Source organism: Podarcis erhardii, assembly GCF_964252035.2.
Source record: "Podarcis erhardii genome assembly, chromosome: 7".
Taxonomy (NCBI): Eukaryota; Metazoa; Chordata; class Lepidosauria; order Squamata; family Lacertidae; genus Podarcis; species Podarcis erhardii.
In genome coordinates this window covers 57,834,465-57,851,803 of record NC_138511.1, presented here as the reverse complement: position 1 = coordinate 57,851,803, position 17,339 = coordinate 57,834,465, and the positions used below count along the sequence as shown (strand labels likewise).

The window sequence follows — 17,339 nt, the reverse complement described above, 5'->3', positions numbered from 1 at the left end:
CAGTGCTTTCCTATTTAATGTTCTCTATTTTTTCAAGACAAGGTATTGAAAGATAATAGTCACCATGTTGACAAAAGCATATGAAGGAGACTTATTACTGCAAGAGTCAGGAACACTAGATTTGTGTGCTTCAGGGTCTTTTAATCAAGTAATACAAAAGGATCTTATTCCCCACGCTTCTCTTCTTGAGGTGGTTCATACTGAGCGAGCTGCAAAGAGAAAAACCCTGATTAAGTCTCAGATCATTTTTGTTGTGTCAAAAAAGTATGCTATGGGTTGACACTCTTGTTAGTGTGAATACATTAGCAATGCATAATAGTCCTTTGGCTTGCTTGCCAAACAAGTTACTAAGCTACCTTTATAAAGAAATTGTGATTTTAAAAGTATAGACCTGATTGACTTTTGTATCAGTTGCTAGAATTTCAACAAGATGACAATAAAGATTACATTGTGAATAAGGGGACAATAAAGATGTACATTGGGAACAAGGGTGGAAGGAGACCAGCAGCACCTCTTATTTGCCAAGAAGCTGCTGCAGAGGTGGCACTGGGGAGGGCTGCCAAGAAGACAGTAGATCCAGCCTCCAAGGAGCATGGAGCAGCTGTTAATGCTCTCACAGTGATGGTGGTGGCGGCAGCAACAAACAATGCCTTCCCTGGAGCCTGGATCTGCCCCTGTGGGTCCTGCTGCCTGAGGTGGTCACTTCACCTTGCCTCATGGGTGAGGTGGCCCTGGGTCAGCAGCAGGAAACTGCCTGGATGAGCTTTGCACTCCATAAACACTGAACACTTTACCTTTGCTTTTAGTTTCTTATTTTCTTCCAACATGGCTTCATACTTCTCTTTCATCTCTGCCACTTCCAAGCGAAGGGCTTCCACTTCAGGATTTTCTGGAGCAGTAGCTCCTAAATGATGTTTCATAAAGCTTTTAACCAAAAGTTAAGTTATCTGCTTGCTTGGATGATACTTCACTGTGCAACTGATGAGCTCATCAGTTCTCCAAATTCTAAACTATGCCAGTTAACTCAGGTGCTGCCATCTGTCGGCACATCTACTTTTGTTTTTAGGATTACAGCCCACCAAAGTCAGGGTTACTCCTGAAAATAGTGAGTCATGCTGAGCTGAAAGGAGCCCTTTAGGGAGCCTCGTAATTGGGGCCACAGCACTTTATCCTATGAGAACCAGGGACTCAGGGCTAGCTCAGGGCTGTACTCAGCTGCTGTGGGAATCCATTTCCCTAGCTCGGCAGGGCTCCCCTCTCCCCCCCATTATTCTCATCCCCATCAAGTAGGCCAGGCAAGTGAAGGATACTCCAAGGCACAGCTGGGTTTCTCCGGTTCTTCATATAAGGCCACCAGGACTGCGGGAGGAGAAAAGAGAGAGAGGGAGGAAAGGAGAGAGGAGGCTGAGTGGCTCTCTCTGCCCCCTGGGAACATAGGCAACAGCTGCCTTATACTGAGCTACACCACTCGTCCGTCTAGCACAGCATAGTCAGCACAGACTGGCAGTGGCAGCTCTCCAGCGTTTCAGGCAAGACTGGAGCTGGGACCTTCTGCATGCCAGGCAGGCGCTCTGCCTACTGAGCTCCGTCCCTGCCCTCCTCCTCCTCCTCTTCGTCTTCCTCCTGCCCGGCTTACCTTTGGTGAGGCTGTCCATGACGCCAGACTTCTCCAGGTAGCGGCGGAACTGCTCCCTCTTGGAGTCGGCGGGCTGTAAGGGAGAGAATGAGGGAGTCAGGGGTCGAGGGGGCTCCCGCGCTCCCTTGCCCGCCCCTCCTTCCATCTCTCCCTCCCTCCCTCCCCCTCCGCCGACTCCCCACCTTGTAATTCGCCATGGGGTCCGCCGCCTGAGCCGGAAGTCAGACTGCGCCTGCGCTCCGCACCCTTTGTAAGCGACGCGGCGTCCGCGCGTCGCCATGGAGATCGGCGCTCCTCTTGCCGACGCCATCATAAACTTAGACGGATAGACGTACACGCTCCACGTTCACTGTGGCTCCGCTGCACCCTTCTCGCACGTTGTCCTGGAGGCGGCGCCCGCCACGGGAGAAAAAGGGTGTGTGGAGGCGAAGGTCGAAGGCGGCCGAGGAGATCCCCTCTCCCCGCAGAGGCAACAGGGGAGAAGAAAGAGCAAGAGGGCACTCTATTTTTTCCTACCTCTATGGTTGTGCTGCCTCTCCCCGCAGATCCCGCCCCTCCCTGGAGGGGGAAGACGAAGGCCTCAAGGCGGCCCCGCCCTCCAGGAGCCGCGCTCAGACGCGGAGGTCCGTGGGCGCCCGCCTGTGGCTGCCCGCGCCGGCCGAGGCCTCCTTCCGGGGCGGGGGGAGTCCGGGGCCGCCGCTCCTGCCGCTCCTCCTCGCCTTGCCGCCGCCGCCGCCGCCGCCCTTGTAGGGAGCCGAGCCCCCCGGCTGACTCCCCTCGGCGGCGGCGCGAGTCCGGCCTTGGCCGGGCTGGAAGCTCCCTTCCTGGGGGCTCTGCTGTCCCCGCTCGCTGCCGGTGCTGGAGGGCGGGGAGCCGGCCGTGCTCGGCGCCGCCGTGGCCGAGGAGACGGCGCTGCCCGAGTCCCCGCCGCTGCAGGAGCCGCGCCGGGCACCGTTGGCGGGCGGCGGCGAGCGGGACGAGGAAGAGGAGCCGGCCGTCGCCGGGGCTGCGGCGGCGCCGGGGCCGCTCTCCTTGGTGCTGCTGCTGCTGCTGCTGCTGCTCCGCGTCGGGCTGCGAGGGCCGGGCGGCGGGTGGGCTTCTTCGGCGGCGGCGGGTGGGCCCTGGGCGAGGCGGTCGTCCGGGCGGGGTCCCCAGGGCGGGGGGTTTGGCTGCTGGCCCAGCAGGGCGGAGCGCGGGCTGCCGCCGAGGGCCGAGGGCGAAGCGCCGTAGGAGCCCGCCCGGCAGCGCTTGCAGGCCAGGTGGGCGACTTCCAAGCCGTTGAGGGCGAGCGACACGACGGCGATGGCTTGCATGAAGAGCAGGAAGACGGTCTTCTCGGTGGGCCGGGAGACGAAGCAGTCGACCACGTTGGGGCACGGCGGCCGGCGGCACTGGTAGAGCGGCTCCAGCTGGAAGCCGTAGAGCAGGTACTGGCCCATCATGAAGGCCACCTCCAGGACAGAGCGCATCAGGATGTGGGCCAGGTAGGTGCACATCAGGGAGCCCCTCAAGGGCGCTTTGCTCAGACGCTTCTGCTCCAGCTGCCGCAGCTCCTTCTCCAGTCTCCGGCGATCCTCCGCCTTCTCTGGGGCTGTCGCCTCCAGCTCAGCCCTCACCTGGGCCTTCTTCTTCTGCCGCTCCTTCTCCAGGGTCCTCAGCCTGTACAAGGCGTGGCCCATGTAGACCAAGGAGGGCGAAGAGACAAAGATCACCTGCAGGACCCAGTACCTGATGAGGGAGATGGGAAAGGCCTGGTCATAGCAGACGTTCCTGCAGCCGGGCTGCTCCGTGTTGCAAATGAAGTCTGCTTGCTCGTCGTCCCACACATCTTCAGCTGCCACACCAAGGACCAGCATCCGGAAGATGAAGAGGATGGTCAGCCAGATCTTGCCAATCGTGGTAGAGTGGATGTGGACTTCCTCCAAAATCCCACCCAGGAAATTCCAGTCTCCCATGGCTATGCTGCCATTCTGACCCTAGAAGCCAGAGCAGAAGAAATAATGGAAAATGGTCGTGTTTGGTGGGCACATGTTGAAAATGACAAAGGCAAAGTTGTCCCTTATCAACCAATTCCAGATGAACCTCTTCCGTCTACTCTGAATGGTTGATACTCCAGTCACCTCTAAATAAATAGTTAGGGTCTATAAAAAGGATAAACACATATACCCATCCATTTTCTTATACCATGCATATCACCACTATCATGTCTCTTCTTACTTGCCTTTTCTTTAAAAATGAAAAAGGCCCAAATGTTACAATGATCCCCTTGATAATTTTGGTTGCCTCTTTCCAACTCTATAAAATCCATTTTGAGATGAGCAACCAGAACTGTACACAGTATTTCAAGTGTGTTTGCACCACAGATTTGCATTACAACATGATATGGATAATTTATAATTTATTTTCAATTCTTTCCTAATGATTCCAAACATGAAATTTATATTTTTTGCTGCTGCTGCACACTGAGTCAACATCTTTTTAATTGACTACGACTCCAGGGCTTTGTTCCTGGTTAGTCCCTGCCAGTTCAGGGCCCCACAGGCATATGTGCAGTTAGGAATTTTTTGCCCTGGTGTGTATCACTTTACATTTGTTTACATTGAATTTCATTTGCCATTTTACTGCCACTTTGGAAAAATTCTTTTGGAGCTTCTTTACATCCATTACTGTTTCTAACCACTCTGAATAATTGGGTATCGTCAACAAACTTTTCTACCTCACTGTTCATCTCTAACACCAGGTGATTTAGGAACAAGTTAAAAAACTGTGGTCCCAATACTGATCTTTCGAGATGCTTTCTACATCCCTCCATTGGGAGCCTTAAAATTCCATTTTGAAAAGTAGAATACTTTGAGCCTCCAACTTTCTAACAAAGATTGAAAGATATCTGTACTTGTACAAAAACTACACGAGTCTCTACCAATATCTTCAGTCATTTGCAAGAGGTAGTTGCATATAATGCACTATACATTAATTTGCATCTTGACCACAATTCAGATTTTCAGATTTTGCAAGCTTTGCTCCCTGGAAGAAGCTGGTGGCTTCTTGTATTTTGTTTCACTATTTTAATAGTGCACATACCTTTTCAGCTGAAAACAAATTCTGGAAGCCCAGTGGATTCTTGCAACTAGTTCACCTTCCATACGCATTACAAAACGGTACGGGGGCTTTTTTCTTCTTGGGAAAAAATGGAATGCGAGGACATAAATCAATCAGCCCTTTGCAGCCACAGTTTCTTTTCAAAATTCATTAGAAGCAAAATGATAATCAAGCTGTAAAAGCAAAAACCCCAGAATTGAAGAGATCAACCCTTGTGCCCTTTGTGCAGTTTATTTTTCTTCTTGGATTTTCTGGTCCATCACAATTGCCATAGGCAAAAGGAAATAATCATCCAGGCTATGTTCAAATGACTGACCTCCACTCCCAGTTCTGGATAACAGGCTGGCAGGCTGCATCTCTTACCAGCTTATTGGTACCAAGGTTGGTGTGAGCCATGGCTCTTCTTTTTATTCCATATCCAGAAACAGGTAGCAAGAAACCCATAATCCACGTTAAGGCCAGATATTAGGCCAACCAGCATGTCACAAAATTGTGCGCGATCCTATTGAGCTCTCCGGAACTCTTCATCACATGAGATGGTGAACAAAACAAGAGGCGGGAAACAGCTGGCAGGCACTGAAACCATGGGGTGGAGCCTGCATTTTGTCACAGGGTGGAAAGTGGGCAGGGGAAAGAGATGTTCGCATGAGGCTCTGCAGAGTTCATGTTGCCTTTGCTGTAGGAAAAAAGTTTCCCTGTGCCCTGCAGCAAAAGTTGTTGAATAATGATGGCTGGAGTGGTATATAGAGAGGAAGATATTCTGGCAGGACCAAATGTGGGCCAAGGAGACCAGTTTCAAATGTTATCTTCTCCAAATAACAAGGTGGGGGTGCATCTTGGACTCATCATGGTTTTTTGAATCTTTAAATAGTTGAACTGCTTTTACTGATAATTTCATAGTTTTGTTGTAAACTGCTTTCAGGGGTTTTTTGTTGGTTTTTTTGCAATCAAACAGTATATAAATTTTATGAAATAAATAAGTAGTGTGAGCATCTTCAATTGAGCCCCAAAATGAACTGGCAGCCCTTTTGGACCGGTTGAAGTTTCCTAGTTGTCTTCAAGGGCAGCCATACATTACAGTAATCCAATCTGGAGGTAACCAGAGCATGGAGTATTGTGGCGAAGTCATCTCTGTCCGAAAGGAGCCATAGCTGGTGAACCAGCTGTAGATGGGAACCAGCACTCCTAGCCATCAAGGCAGTCTGCACTTCGAGGGACAATGTAGAATAATAATGTTTCTATAGTGCTTTAAAGTGTCTAAAAAACTCCACATGCTTCAAATCCTTCCAGTTCTCAGAAGATCTGAGCATTGGGGGGTGGAGAAAACTTTGTTCCAGGCCCAAAAGGCACTGCATACTGCTGTAAGCCTGCAGCTGTGTTACCCTAAGCCCCTGGAAAGGAAGGGAAATTATGCTGTCTCTGTTTCTTTCCAGGCAGGTTCCCACAAAGTTACCTGGGAATAAAATGCAGTCTCAAACACACATACACCCATGCCCTGCCTGCAGCCTCTGGGAACAGTTTGTGTTTGCTGCATCACAGCGGGCACAGCAAGGAGTAGCCTGCAAAGGCAGATCAGCTGCTGGCTGATTTGTCCTTGGCTGCCTCCATCAGGTACCCCACTCACCTTCCACAGAAGAAAGGCCCATCACCTGAAAGGAACAACAAACCCCATTTGTTTTAATTGGGAGTGATTATTGATTAATAGGGTAATTAATTGAAGTACCAATTGATGTTGTGAAATTGATGTTCAGTTCACAGCAGAAAACTCTGGGACCAAAGGAGTGGGGGGTTTTTACATTGGGTCTCAGGTGGGCTAGCCTGCCTGGTTCTTATGCAAGGTTTGCCTTCAGTGAAATGGGTTCTTGCCAATAGTTTACTTTGTTTAGAGCAGGCATCATCCCTCCAGCTGTTTTGGGACTACAATTCCCATCATCCCTGACCACTGGTCCTGTTAGCTAGAGATGATGCGAGTTGTAGCCCCAAAACAGCTGGAGGCCAAGTTTGGGGATACCTGGTTTAGAGCATGCCAATAGAGTTAAGGGCTTAGTCCCATGAGACACCATGGCAGCCTCCTCAGAGGGTAGGCTCCTATACTGTACAAGGCTAGGCTAGCTTGGCAGACTTATCCCACCATTTATTGCTCGTTTCTTCACATGGCAGATAACTAAGGCAGTGTATTTTCTTTCACCCTCTGGAGTCCTCTCTCCTTGGAGCCTGTGCATTCTTTTCTTTGAAACAGGAGGCAAGCAATATGCATCTATGCCGCTTCTAAATGGGCAGGGCCCAAAGTGCAAGCAAGAAGGGTGTTGCTTTCTGGAAGAGAACAATAACTAAACACATTGCCAATATTTAAATCAGTTTGTTAGCTTGCTTCTTTTCACTGGTATTGAACAGTCCTGGGCGGTCAGAATTAGACAGGCACACACACAATAATGGCATACAAAAATAATTAGCTGGTTTCCAATTACTAGCAAGCCATGAGCACCTGTATTTCCTCCCGCCTTATTTATTTGCACAATTTAAGGAACATATTGCAGAGGACAAGCAAACAACCAGATGGAGAGAGCTCCCAGCGGTGGATCAATATCATGTTCTGGCACTGAGTAGCAATCAATCGGTCACGTCCGATTTCATAGTTAAATGAAACGAGGCCCCAGCACAGTCAAATCCTCTGTGCCAGCCTCTCCTTCACCACAGGCCTTTCAGCAACTGATTTCTCCCATTTTTTAAATGCAACTTCAGTAACTGAAGTTGGTCCATTGAATGACTCTCTTCCCCCACCCTATTCCTTGAATTACCTACTTCTATTATGTTTGCTGAATAATTCTACTGGATCTGGCCTCCTTGTTATTGCAGGAAACAGATGTTCCCTCTTTTAGTATCTGTGTTTGCAGAGAGTCAGGAACCACTTTTTGAGGTACGGTGAGGGACAGTCATAGCTCGGGGGTATGCAGAGGGCCCAGGTTCAATCCCCAGTACCTCCAGCCTGAGATTAACTTTACTGGCCAAGAACAGTTCAGGAGACAGAACTGAATGCATTTTAAAAAGAACCTCAGGATAGTTGCTGCATAAAAATGGCTGGCTGGGGTAAAGGGGTTACTCCCAAAGTCCTCAAGTGCCTTCTGAATAGCCCTGCAGAAACCCTGTTTGCTTAGAGTCTGCTGCCCTTTCCCTCCTGACTCTATAAAAGGACATGAATCATTTATCCTTGCTCTGGCCAGGACCCCCGACGGACAACTTGTAATTATCATATCCATTCCCCACATGAAAAGGCAGTGCCACAACCGCTGAGGCTATTCCTGCAAACAACCAATCTTCCAGAATGCATTTTGTAACACACCCAGTTTTCTTCCTAAATATGCACCAACTTATGCACAAGGAGTTAGCAAAATGTTCCAAAGTTTACCATTTTGTGCCTGCAATTCACAAAGAAAGCCTGGTTAAAAGAGCCTAGCTTATTCATTAGTTGCAAGATCCAACGGCAAAAAAGCTTTTCTTAACTAAAGTTGGCTTAACTGGCAGTGTTTTTATATTAAACTGGCTGTCTAAACATTGCAAGGAACACGCAATGTAAAAGCCAGTGGATTAATCTTGACATTGGTTCAGTTAACTCAAGACCCCAACTACTTGTCGCCTCTAATCTCCTGCTACTTAGGGGGACAACAACTGAACCAGATCGAAGAACAGGACACCTCTCCTGTTGCTGGAAGTTTTGGCAAGTAATTAGAATAATTTGAAGGCCGGGACTTTCCTCATTCAACAGCAGAGATTCTGTAACATTAACAGTTGTGAAGAAGGGGAATTTTGTTGTTCTCTAGTGCTGTTCTCTAGTGGGAACCTTAAAGTGTCAACAAAGCCCCTGTAATAACAGTGCAACCCCACCCCCAACCCAACAGAGTTGTTTCAGGAGGATACTCTGGTCAGTGGTATAGAAAACCACTGAAAGGCTGGGAAGAATCCACAGGGAAGAACTCGCCTACCCCTCTCTCAAAAACCAATGAGAGCAACAGGAGCTGTTGCAGGCCTAAAGCCAAACTGAAATGGGTCTAAAAAATCTGCTTCATCCCCACCCCACTGCCTTCCCTCAAAAATTCTACTTCTCTTGTATCTGTAGTCAGAACATGGCAGACTGGACAGAATCAGGCAAAACTGATCTCTTTGATCTCAAGGAGGAAAGACATGATCACATGCAGGAGCACTTGTGTGCAGAGATCAACAAGCTCATATATGAACGAAATATCATCATATTGTGCATATGCTATGGCACAGCAAAATAATTCTAAACATAAGAAGTAATGAAAATGCTTGCAGTTTAATATTAAAATACAAAAAAAATATTTCCAGAGCATTTGACTTTGGCAAGATAGTGATTAAAAAAACAAAAAACAATGAAAACCACTGTTGCAATGAAATATCACCCATAGAAAAGAAAATCACTTCATATTGTCCTTTAAAGCTTTGCATAGTCATTGTCAGGTGACGTGTTCTACTGGTTTGCTGGTGAAAAAAACACATTGAACAATACAGCAAACACTACAAATGCCAAGTAAGCCACTATGCAGACCCAGAATCGAGGATCTTTAATGAAATTCTTATCAAAACAGCTGAATATGACATAGCCTATTGACATCCCAGCAAGGCCTCCGGCAATGTGGGCTACAAAGGAAACCTTAAGAGGAAAAACAAACACAGAGAGACACTTAGCAGGTGTTCCACTTTAGGATGGAGGATCAAGCAGCGGTCATGACACAGAGGCTGCGAGTATAGCGCAAGGGAAAGTCAGAGCAGAATTGCCAGCAAGTGTCCAGAAGGACTTCAGCACAGTCTGTACTGTGGAAGGCGGGGGCTGCAAGCAGGAACAATGGCCCAAGTCATGGACTTTGCAAGAAGAGCTTCCAAGAGCTCTAACAACCCTGCCAACGTGCAGCAGGCAGGAAAAACAAGGGGTTAACCCAGCACGTTATCCAGTGTAATAGGGCTCCCACCTTCTCTTCCCCCTTCCCCAAATCCATTCTGGAGGATTGGGAGAAACCCCAAGACATCATGGGGGGACCGTTCCACCTGGCAAGGAGAAATGTTTGCACTGATGCAACAGGGGAATATTGAATTCCTCCCGGGGAATCCACAAAAATGGGGAACTGGCTGGAGACTGCAAGGGTGGGGCAGGAGGACCCCACAACAAATGCTAGAGGGACGCACCCACCTCAGAGTGAGCCACACATGTTCCGCACCCACCCCCTAGTGGAAACTGCTTTTGGTTGTCTTGGTTGCTGCTGGAAGCCAAGTCTCCCTTCCTAGGCAGTTTGTCTGACTCCAGCTACAGAAACCACCCCCCTACAATTGGGGACCCCCCTTTCTGCTCTGCATGGACCAAGAGAACATGCTGATTTCCTTCCAACGCATTGCCAGGCTGACTCAAGACCAATCGTCCCTTCCCACAGAGCATTCGGCCCTATCTTCATGTAGGAACCGTTCATGGACTCTCTTTCCACATGCAGCCACTTCTCTTCAGGCTTCCTCGCCCACCCACTTTCCTCTGCAACCTGCAGCATGCAAAGTGCCCCTCAGCTTCCTTTCAGTGTTATTTGAAGCTCCAAGGCAGCCACTGAGCTGGACCCGCAGAACAGGCCTTTCTTCATTCTAACCCTGCGTAAGGTGCCAGAGAGGAAAAAGAGAGAGCAAGAAGGCCACAGGTAAATCATACAGTCCCAAAGGCCAACAGCATGAAGAGCGGAAGGATTCAGCCCTTGAAGGAAGGAGGAGCATCTGGTGAAGGGAAATAAGAGAATGCCAAGTTAGTTTCCCAAAGCAGAAAGCTGAGAGAGCCCGATGAAACTCTGCTGCAGGAAACACGCTTACCTGAGGCGCAGAATTATCGGGAATAAATCTTCTGTACAAAGCAAATCCCACATCAGTTCCAACTAGGAAAACAAGACAAGTGGTCAGAAGGAAACTGGGCAAGGCTTCAAACACTTCTGAGCAGCCTCCCTGTCTGGGAACCACTGACAGGACAATTAAGCACAAGAGCCACATTGACCCACTGGGTCAAGTCCTTAAGGACCAAAATGTAGAAGTGGGCATCACCATTTAAAAAAAAATTTATAAAAAGACATATTTTGGGAGTCTGGGAAGGTCACAACAACCTTTTGGCCTCACAGAATCACAGCAGGGGCCCCCTAGGAATGGTAAGTAAATGAGTATTTTTTTTAAAAAATCAAATTTGTGGGCGTAAAAAACTCCAAACCTTTGGCATCACAGTATCACCCATGGAAGCAGACATTGAAAGTAAATCTAAAACTAAATTTATAAAGAAGTTAAAAGGGACAAATTTGGGAGGCCATAAAAATACTTTGCTATCACAGCAAGGGTGGGGGTGGATGGGAGAAGACGGGCGGGGGGAATAAATTTGTGATCATGGCATCACAAGTGAGGAAGCACATAAGAGCAATCTTTTTATATATAAATGACAAATTTTGGAAGTTGGTAGTAGCGGTGAAGACCATTGTAGATATAAGAAGAGCCTGAATTGTATGGCTCAGTCGTAATTGCTACGCCTTAAAATGATTTTTACAACCAAGTTAAGCAAGGGTCACCTTCTTTGAAAAGAAAACAGTCCACCAGACTTTGTTCTGCTTCCAAACTGTGGATGATAACATTGAATTATTACTATTATTTTATGACTGTATTAAATTGTTTTCCGTTAGACACTCTGCTTTTTCGGGATAAAAGGCATGATATTAAACAAATAAGGAGCTATGTAAATAAACTGTCACATAAAAGAAGAACTGTAGGTATGCCTGAGTGAGCACGGGACAGAAAAAGGAGGCTGGCTTAGTAAATGGGCTTACAGATAGACAGAGAGATTAGATCAGAATGGGACACATTAAAAAATACCTATGCTGAGTATGAAGAGTAATCTGACAACTCCAAACAGTGGAATCATTTCTCGGAAGTTCTGTAAAGAACAAAAACATTAAGAAACTTTTGAACAACCCCATACCTCTTAAGGGTGCTGTTGGATGGCCATCTGTCATGGCAGCTTTAGCTGAGATTCCTGCATTGCAGGGGGTTGGACTAGATGACCCCTAAGTCTCTTCCAACTCTTTGTTTCTATGATTCAGATGTTACCTCACCACCACCACCAAAACACATATTTTATAAAGGGGAGAGAAGGTATGGGACTCCTGTATCTTTGAAACATTTGGGTGAGTCTTAGAGATGGGTTCTGGAGGTATCTTACATTTTCATACAATCATATTATTGGAAGGGATTTTGAAGGTGATTTAGTCCAGTCCTCTGCTCAGGGCAGAGTCTGCAATGGAGGGTCTGCTACTACAAATGGCCCATCACCTCCTGGGACAGCCTCTTCATCAGTTGACAACCCGTTGCCATTCAGACATTTCTCCTGATTGCTCCCCTGCCATCTTTATCCCCCAAAGTTCTAGTCTCGTCCTCATGGAGCAAAAGAGAATGAGAGTCTGCTCCACCTTCTGCTTGATGGACCTTCAAATTGTTTGAGAGCTGCTCTCCTTAATCTTCCCTTTTCCAGGCTAAACATGTCCAGTTCTTTCAACTGTTCCTCGCAGGGCTTTGGTTTGTGGAACTAAGTGCCTAAAAGAATTGTTTCTCCATAGAGCAAAGAGAGTTAGGATTAAGCTTCGCACCCACAACAATACAGGTATGATCTACCTTTGAGTAGTTATATCTTTACTGATACCAACCCCAATTGCAAACAACTTCACTTGAATCCTGAGCAACCTCCTTACCACTAGAATATTCATGAAGTATCCTCCTATGAGAGCATAGACTCCTCCTGATGCTCCGACCAGGCCCTGGAGAGGATCACAGACTGAGCTTGCCAAGGAACCTGCAGCAATGGTGGGGAGAAGAGGATTGTGGCAGGTTAATTACTGTATTGGCCCAAATATAAACCACATCTTTAAAAAAAAAATTGAGAAAAAAAGAGAATACCCGAATATAAGCTGCTCCCTTAAAATTGGGCTATAGGCTGAAAATTGCTGTGGTAGGATTGTAACTCCAGCCAATTTAAGCCTTTGATCTTGCAAGCCCTCAAAAGTTACCGTACAATCGCTAAAATCGCAAATCGCTATTCAATTGCTACAATTCCGCAGGCATTCACACCTGTAAATGGCAAATGAACAGTCTCAAGCTCACAAATTGGCAAGAAAACATTTTTTTGTTCCATTTTACCGTATTTCTGTTTCAGCAGCGCTATTGTAAAAGCCAATTTTTATAAGGTCACAAATTTAAGCCGCACTTTAACTTTTCACTGTCGGAATTTGGGGGGAAAGTGAGGCCAATTCAGACCAATACGGTAAAGCTTCCCATAGAAAGAGGCATGACTGTGCTGCCTGTTTTCCAATCTCTTCTCTTCCCACTCACCTGCAAGCACTCCTGCAATATAGACCAACCCAACTCTGTGACCTTTGTGAACCAGTTCTAGGGGGATCCCCAAGAGAAGCTGCAGGAAGAGGTTTCCTAAGATATGTTCAATGCTGCAGAGGAAAAGAGCACAGGGAGAAGACGAAGCAGCACTTATGTTTATCTTGATTAAGACAAAAACAAAATCTGCATTCAAGTGCTGGAGGCTAAGTAACTACAGGTGCTGACACACACAGGCCGCTTACTACTCTCTTAGCCCTGGGCCATAAGGCGGTTTAGATCCAGATTGAAACTGAGACAAGGTCTCCAGCAAAGGAAAGACTTTGAGGGCCCTGCTGCCCTTCTTTGTGGGGCACTCAACAAGTCACCCACTCAGTCACTTGTGCCAGAGAGCCAACATGGCTGTGGTTGAATGGGTGCTGCTCTAAAGGCCAAGCCTCACGAAACTGAAAATCTTAATCACATCATAGAAGGTGCACTGCTGTCTTGAGGCTTAGCCAGAGAATCACCATTTTAGGAGAAGGGGGTGACCACCGAAGAATAATCCACAACTCATCCCAGCTTCATTGAGGGGAAGCTGGGAGAAACATATAGCTTAAAAGGTCTGGGATGATTCAGGTAGGTAGCCATGTTGGTCTGACACAGTCAAAATAAAAAAATAAAATAAAAAATTGTCCAGTAGCACCTTAGAGACTATCTAAGTTTGTTCTGGGTATAAGCTTTTGCATGCATGCACACTTCTTCAGATACACCTCTTCAGAAGTGTGCATGCACACAAAAGCTTATACAGTGGTACCTCGGGTTAAGAACTTAATTCGTTCCAGAGGTCCGTTCTTAACCTGAAACTGTTCTTAACCTGAAGCACCACTTTAGCTAATGGGGCCTTCCACTGCCGCCGCGCCGCCGGAGCACAATTTCTGTTCTCATCCTGAAGCAAAGTTCTTAACTTGAGGTAATATTTCTGGGTTAGCGGAGTCTGTAACCTGAAGCATCTGTAACCTGAACCGTCTGTAACCCAAGGTACCACTGTACCCAGAACAAACTTAGATGGTCTCTAAGGCGCTACTGGATAATTTTTAATTTATTTATTTATTAGGTCTGGGATGCACATTCCAAACCAAACTCTTTGAGATGGGAATCATTTCTTAACTCCAGGAGGTTAAAAGCCTGTTAGATTCCGTTGCGCTTTCCAAAGTTAACCCAGGCATTGATCCCATAGACCAGGATTTTTGTTTTATTTTAAACAGGCCAAGTCTTCTTCCCACCAATCAATGAAATGGGTTGCTTACCCAGCATGCACCAGCATGTAAGACAAGAATCTCCAGGCTTCCTTCCTTTTGTCCGGCCTGTAAATGAAAGGACTGTTCTGGTTGCTTTCCCAGTCTAGGGTGAGCCACTGACTCTGGGGCTTCGAAACCGCATAATAAATGAACACGGCCACCTAGAAAGAAACACAGAGAGAGTTGCAGTCGGACTCAGACTGGCTCAGGGAAACAACGAAAGGGCAGAGCAGCTATTGCTGCCACCTATCTCTCGCCCATATCTCAGAGTCACCAGAACCTGGTGCATCCGAAAGTTTAGGAGCACAGGAAGTCTACACCGAGGGCAAAAGGATAGAGGAGTCTTCCTTTATTTATTTTGCCTCTTAAATTGTTTTTATTGCTTTGTTACAAAAAGAAAAGAAAAGTGCAAACCTAACAAAAAGAAAAAAAACAAAGAATAAAAAATGTAACCCATGAAGCACTGCAGCCTGTAAGGACCAAAGTCCAATCATCCAGCTCAGCTCCAAAGGGATAATGAAGTGTTAACTCATGCAAATGTTCCCTTTGCAAATATTAAATGTTTATAAAAATAAAAGTATTCTTCACCTGTGAGTTTCATTATTATTTGGAATAAATGTTCTATGTTGTCTTAACGGAGCCAGACATTTGCATAGACTAGTGGCACTATGTGACCACATGCCTCAATATTTGTTCTCCTTTATGGCAGGCTCAGCGGCAGTGCACTTGCTGCACATGCAGAGGGAACCTGGTTCAATCCCCAGAGAGGGATAGGGAAAAACTCCCCGTCTGAACCCCTGGAGAGCCACCGCTGCCAGTCAGTGCAGGTACTACTGAGCTAGATCGGACTATCATTATTTGGTATAAGGCAACTGCTGCCAGTGTTCTCCTATGAAATCTCTGAGTATGTGTTTCAAAGGAGCCTTACTAAGCAGCCTTAGACAATATAACTTTTCTATACACACACAATACTTTCTGTGGACCAGAGGAACCCTGGCACTCATGATTTCCGAGCTTCTTTCCGATGCAGACTGGAAAGAACCCTGCAATCCCTCAGCAGCAGTAGCTTTTCGGATGGGTATGTGTCTTTTCAGACCCTCATTGGACCATTTCTAGTTTAAATACAGTCACACAATTCATCCAAAGTCATGCAAAGCAAAATGTTTACTCCCCATTTAGAGGCAGTAGTATTTCTATTGTCAATTAACTGACACTTAACTTGAAATGAACTTTATATGCTCAGAAAAGAGCATGCAAATATGCATATAGGAAGAAAGTAAGAATCCCTGCACACAGAAAGGTAGCAGTCATTTTTACTGAGGAGGATGGACTGCTTTTCCTTGACACACTAGCTTTCCCTGCGCAAGGTTCCTGACAAGGCAGAGAATTCATTTCAGCCATTCCACCCTTGCATTCTGAAATCATATAATCCCATGAAGGCTGCACCATAGCATGGGCTTTTTTGTAAATTGACAGCTAGGTGGAGCCCCAAGTAACTGAATAGGAACACGCTACTCATGAAGGCAAATGAGACCACAGATTCAAACTGTCACACGCACAGGGAAGAGAGCATCCTGGACTATTACATTGTCTGTCATCCTAAATTGTGGAAAATATGTTGGGATTTTAGGCGGGGGTCGGGTAGTAAGGAAGAGTTTTGAACATTTCCTGGGAGAGCTCCCTACCTCAGCCACGCTGATGCCCAGGATGAAGATGGGTGGCGGGATGCAGTTGGCTCTCTCCAGATAGGTGGCCCGGGAATCCTCCGGGAGCATCCACTTGGACACCGTGTTGTGGAGGCTATCGCAGCTCAGGCAGGCCGCCCGGTTCCGACCTTCCTCCTCGCCCTCCTGGGACCGGGCTGCCCGCTCCCCCTCGGCGCTCAGCCTCTCCAGCTCCATCGCGCCCGCCGCAGCCTGCTCCTGCCGAACAAGGAAGAAGAGGCGGGTATCGTCAGGGAAGCCCAACCCCAAGCCCGCCCCGTCCAAATCACGGATCGGCACTGGGCTCGCAGAGCGCGCCGTGGCCAGAGCGCACGGGGCCGCGCGCCGCCAGGCTGCGGGGACCCCGTCGGAAGCAGTCACCTCCGCCTCTCGCAGAAGCCCGGGGCGTGGCTGTCTGATCGCCCACCGCCGCTGCCGTCGCGAAGGAAGGGCGCGCGGCTGGTGGGATCCCCCAGAGGGCGCTCCGAGGCTGGACGGAAGGTGTCTCCGGAGGAGGCGGGCAGGGCAGCAGTCCACCACCACCGGCGGCGGCCCCGACGAGCGCCCACCTGGAGTCGGGCGCGGCGCGGAAGCAGCACGAAGGGGCGGGCCGCGAAGGCGGAGAGGAAGCAGCCTCGCTCGCTCGCCCTCGAAGCCGAGGAGTCGCGATCGGGGCCAGGCGGGGCGAAGGCAGGCAGGCGAAGCGGGCTCCGCCCTAGGGGGTTCCAGCCAGGCAGAAAGGGAGCGTCTGCGAGTCCCTCCCTAGGGAAGTTAGACGGGTTTCCTCCTTACAGTCCTTCCGCCCGCAGGTGAAGACAAGCTTTGGTGGTGCCCTGCTATTTTTGTTTTGGGCTTGTCCCCGCCCCACCGCCCGTTTTAAGCACTTCTTGCTTTATCTCTAAGCTGCTTCGAGTCCCTGCTTGGGGGGAAAAGTGGGGCATAAATAAATATTACTATAGCACACTGGGGTGGGAGTCGTGAATCATGGCGCAAGGCAGGGACCCTCTGGGTATTTAGATAGAAGGAATGACAAACGGCAACAGCAGCAGCAACAAAAGTGCATTATCTGTACCTGTAGTAAAGTTAGTATTATTCAGAAATTATTCTTTGGTCAAGTAAAAGGAGTGAAGCCTTGTGGGAGTTTCATCAGCCACAAGGACCCTGGGAAAGAAGTTGTGTATCTTTAAACTCTAGACTAGTTGGCTCCTTAGCTGAAAG

At 48.0% G+C, this 17,339-nt stretch overlaps 3 protein-coding genes across 5 annotated transcripts; all 3 read right to left on the bottom strand.

The window, feature by feature from the left end:
- Positions 1 to 120: 120 nt before the first annotated feature.
- On the bottom strand, positions 121 to 2,177 carry MYCBP (MYC binding protein). Its single transcript, XM_081872494.1, has 5 exons — positions 1,819 to 2,177; positions 1,637 to 1,709; positions 1,311 to 1,359; positions 795 to 924; positions 121 to 209 (listed from the first exon to the last, which is right to left on the bottom strand). The coding sequence occupies exons 1-5, from the start codon at positions 1,831 to 1,833 to the stop codon at positions 165 to 167; spliced, it is 312 nt and encodes a 103-aa protein (XP_081728620.1). The 5' UTR covers positions 1,834 to 2,177; the 3' UTR covers positions 121 to 164.
- Positions 2,178 to 2,247: 70 nt separating this feature from the next.
- On the bottom strand, positions 2,248 to 4,482 carry GJA9 (gap junction protein alpha 9; the record flags this gene model as incomplete). Its single annotated transcript, XM_081871495.1, has 2 exons — positions 4,353 to 4,482; positions 2,248 to 4,205 (listed from the first exon to the last, which is right to left on the bottom strand). Exon 2 carries the CDS (start codon positions 3,589 to 3,591, stop codon positions 2,248 to 2,250), a length of 1,344 nt encoding a protein of 447 aa, XP_081727621.1. The 5' UTR covers positions 3,592 to 4,205; positions 4,353 to 4,482.
- Positions 4,483 to 9,028: 4,546 nt separating this feature from the next.
- Positions 9,029 to 16,814, bottom strand: RHBDL2 (rhomboid like 2). Of its 3 annotated transcripts, none has more exons than XM_081872476.1 (8): positions 16,691 to 16,814; positions 16,104 to 16,340; positions 14,428 to 14,579; positions 13,139 to 13,251; positions 12,502 to 12,602; positions 11,630 to 11,690; positions 10,595 to 10,656; positions 9,029 to 9,404 (listed from the first exon to the last, which is right to left on the bottom strand). In XM_081872476.1, the coding sequence occupies exons 2-8, from the start codon at positions 16,317 to 16,319 to the stop codon at positions 9,222 to 9,224; spliced, it is 888 nt and encodes a 295-aa protein (XP_081728602.1). In that variant the 5' UTR covers positions 16,320 to 16,340; positions 16,691 to 16,814; the 3' UTR covers positions 9,029 to 9,221. The 3 variants fall into 3 exon arrangements, with proteins under 3 accessions (XP_081728602.1, XP_081728601.1, XP_081728603.1); XM_081872475.1 differs by lacking the exon at positions 16,691 to 16,814 and adding an exon at positions 16,503 to 16,645; XM_081872477.1 differs by lacking the exons at positions 9,029 to 9,404; positions 16,691 to 16,814 and adding exons at positions 9,446 to 10,501; positions 16,503 to 16,665.
- Positions 16,815 to 17,339: the final 525 nt, after the last annotated feature.

Coding starts and splice junctions, on each gene's coding strand:
- MYCBP (XM_081872494.1), bottom strand. Junction 1,360..1,636: donor CATGGACAGCCTCACCAAAG/GTAAGCCGGGCA, acceptor CTCCTCCCGCAG/TCCTGGTGGCCTTATATGAA. Junction 925..1,310: donor AAACCCAGCTGTGCCTTGGA/GTATCCTTCACT, acceptor TTTGGTTAAAAG/CTTTATGAAACATCATTTAG.
- RHBDL2 (XM_081872476.1), bottom strand. CDS start 16,319: ATGGAGCTGGAGAGGCTGAGCGCCGAGGGGGAGCGGGCAGCCCGGTCC. Junction 14,580..16,103: donor TGGGCATCAGCGTGGCTGAG/GTAGGGAGCTCT, acceptor GTTTCTTTCTAG/GTGGCCGTGTTCATTTATTA. Junction 11,691..12,501: donor ACTTCATGAATATTCTAGTG/GTAAGGAGGTTG, acceptor TGTTCTTTACAG/AACTTCCGAGAAATGATTCC.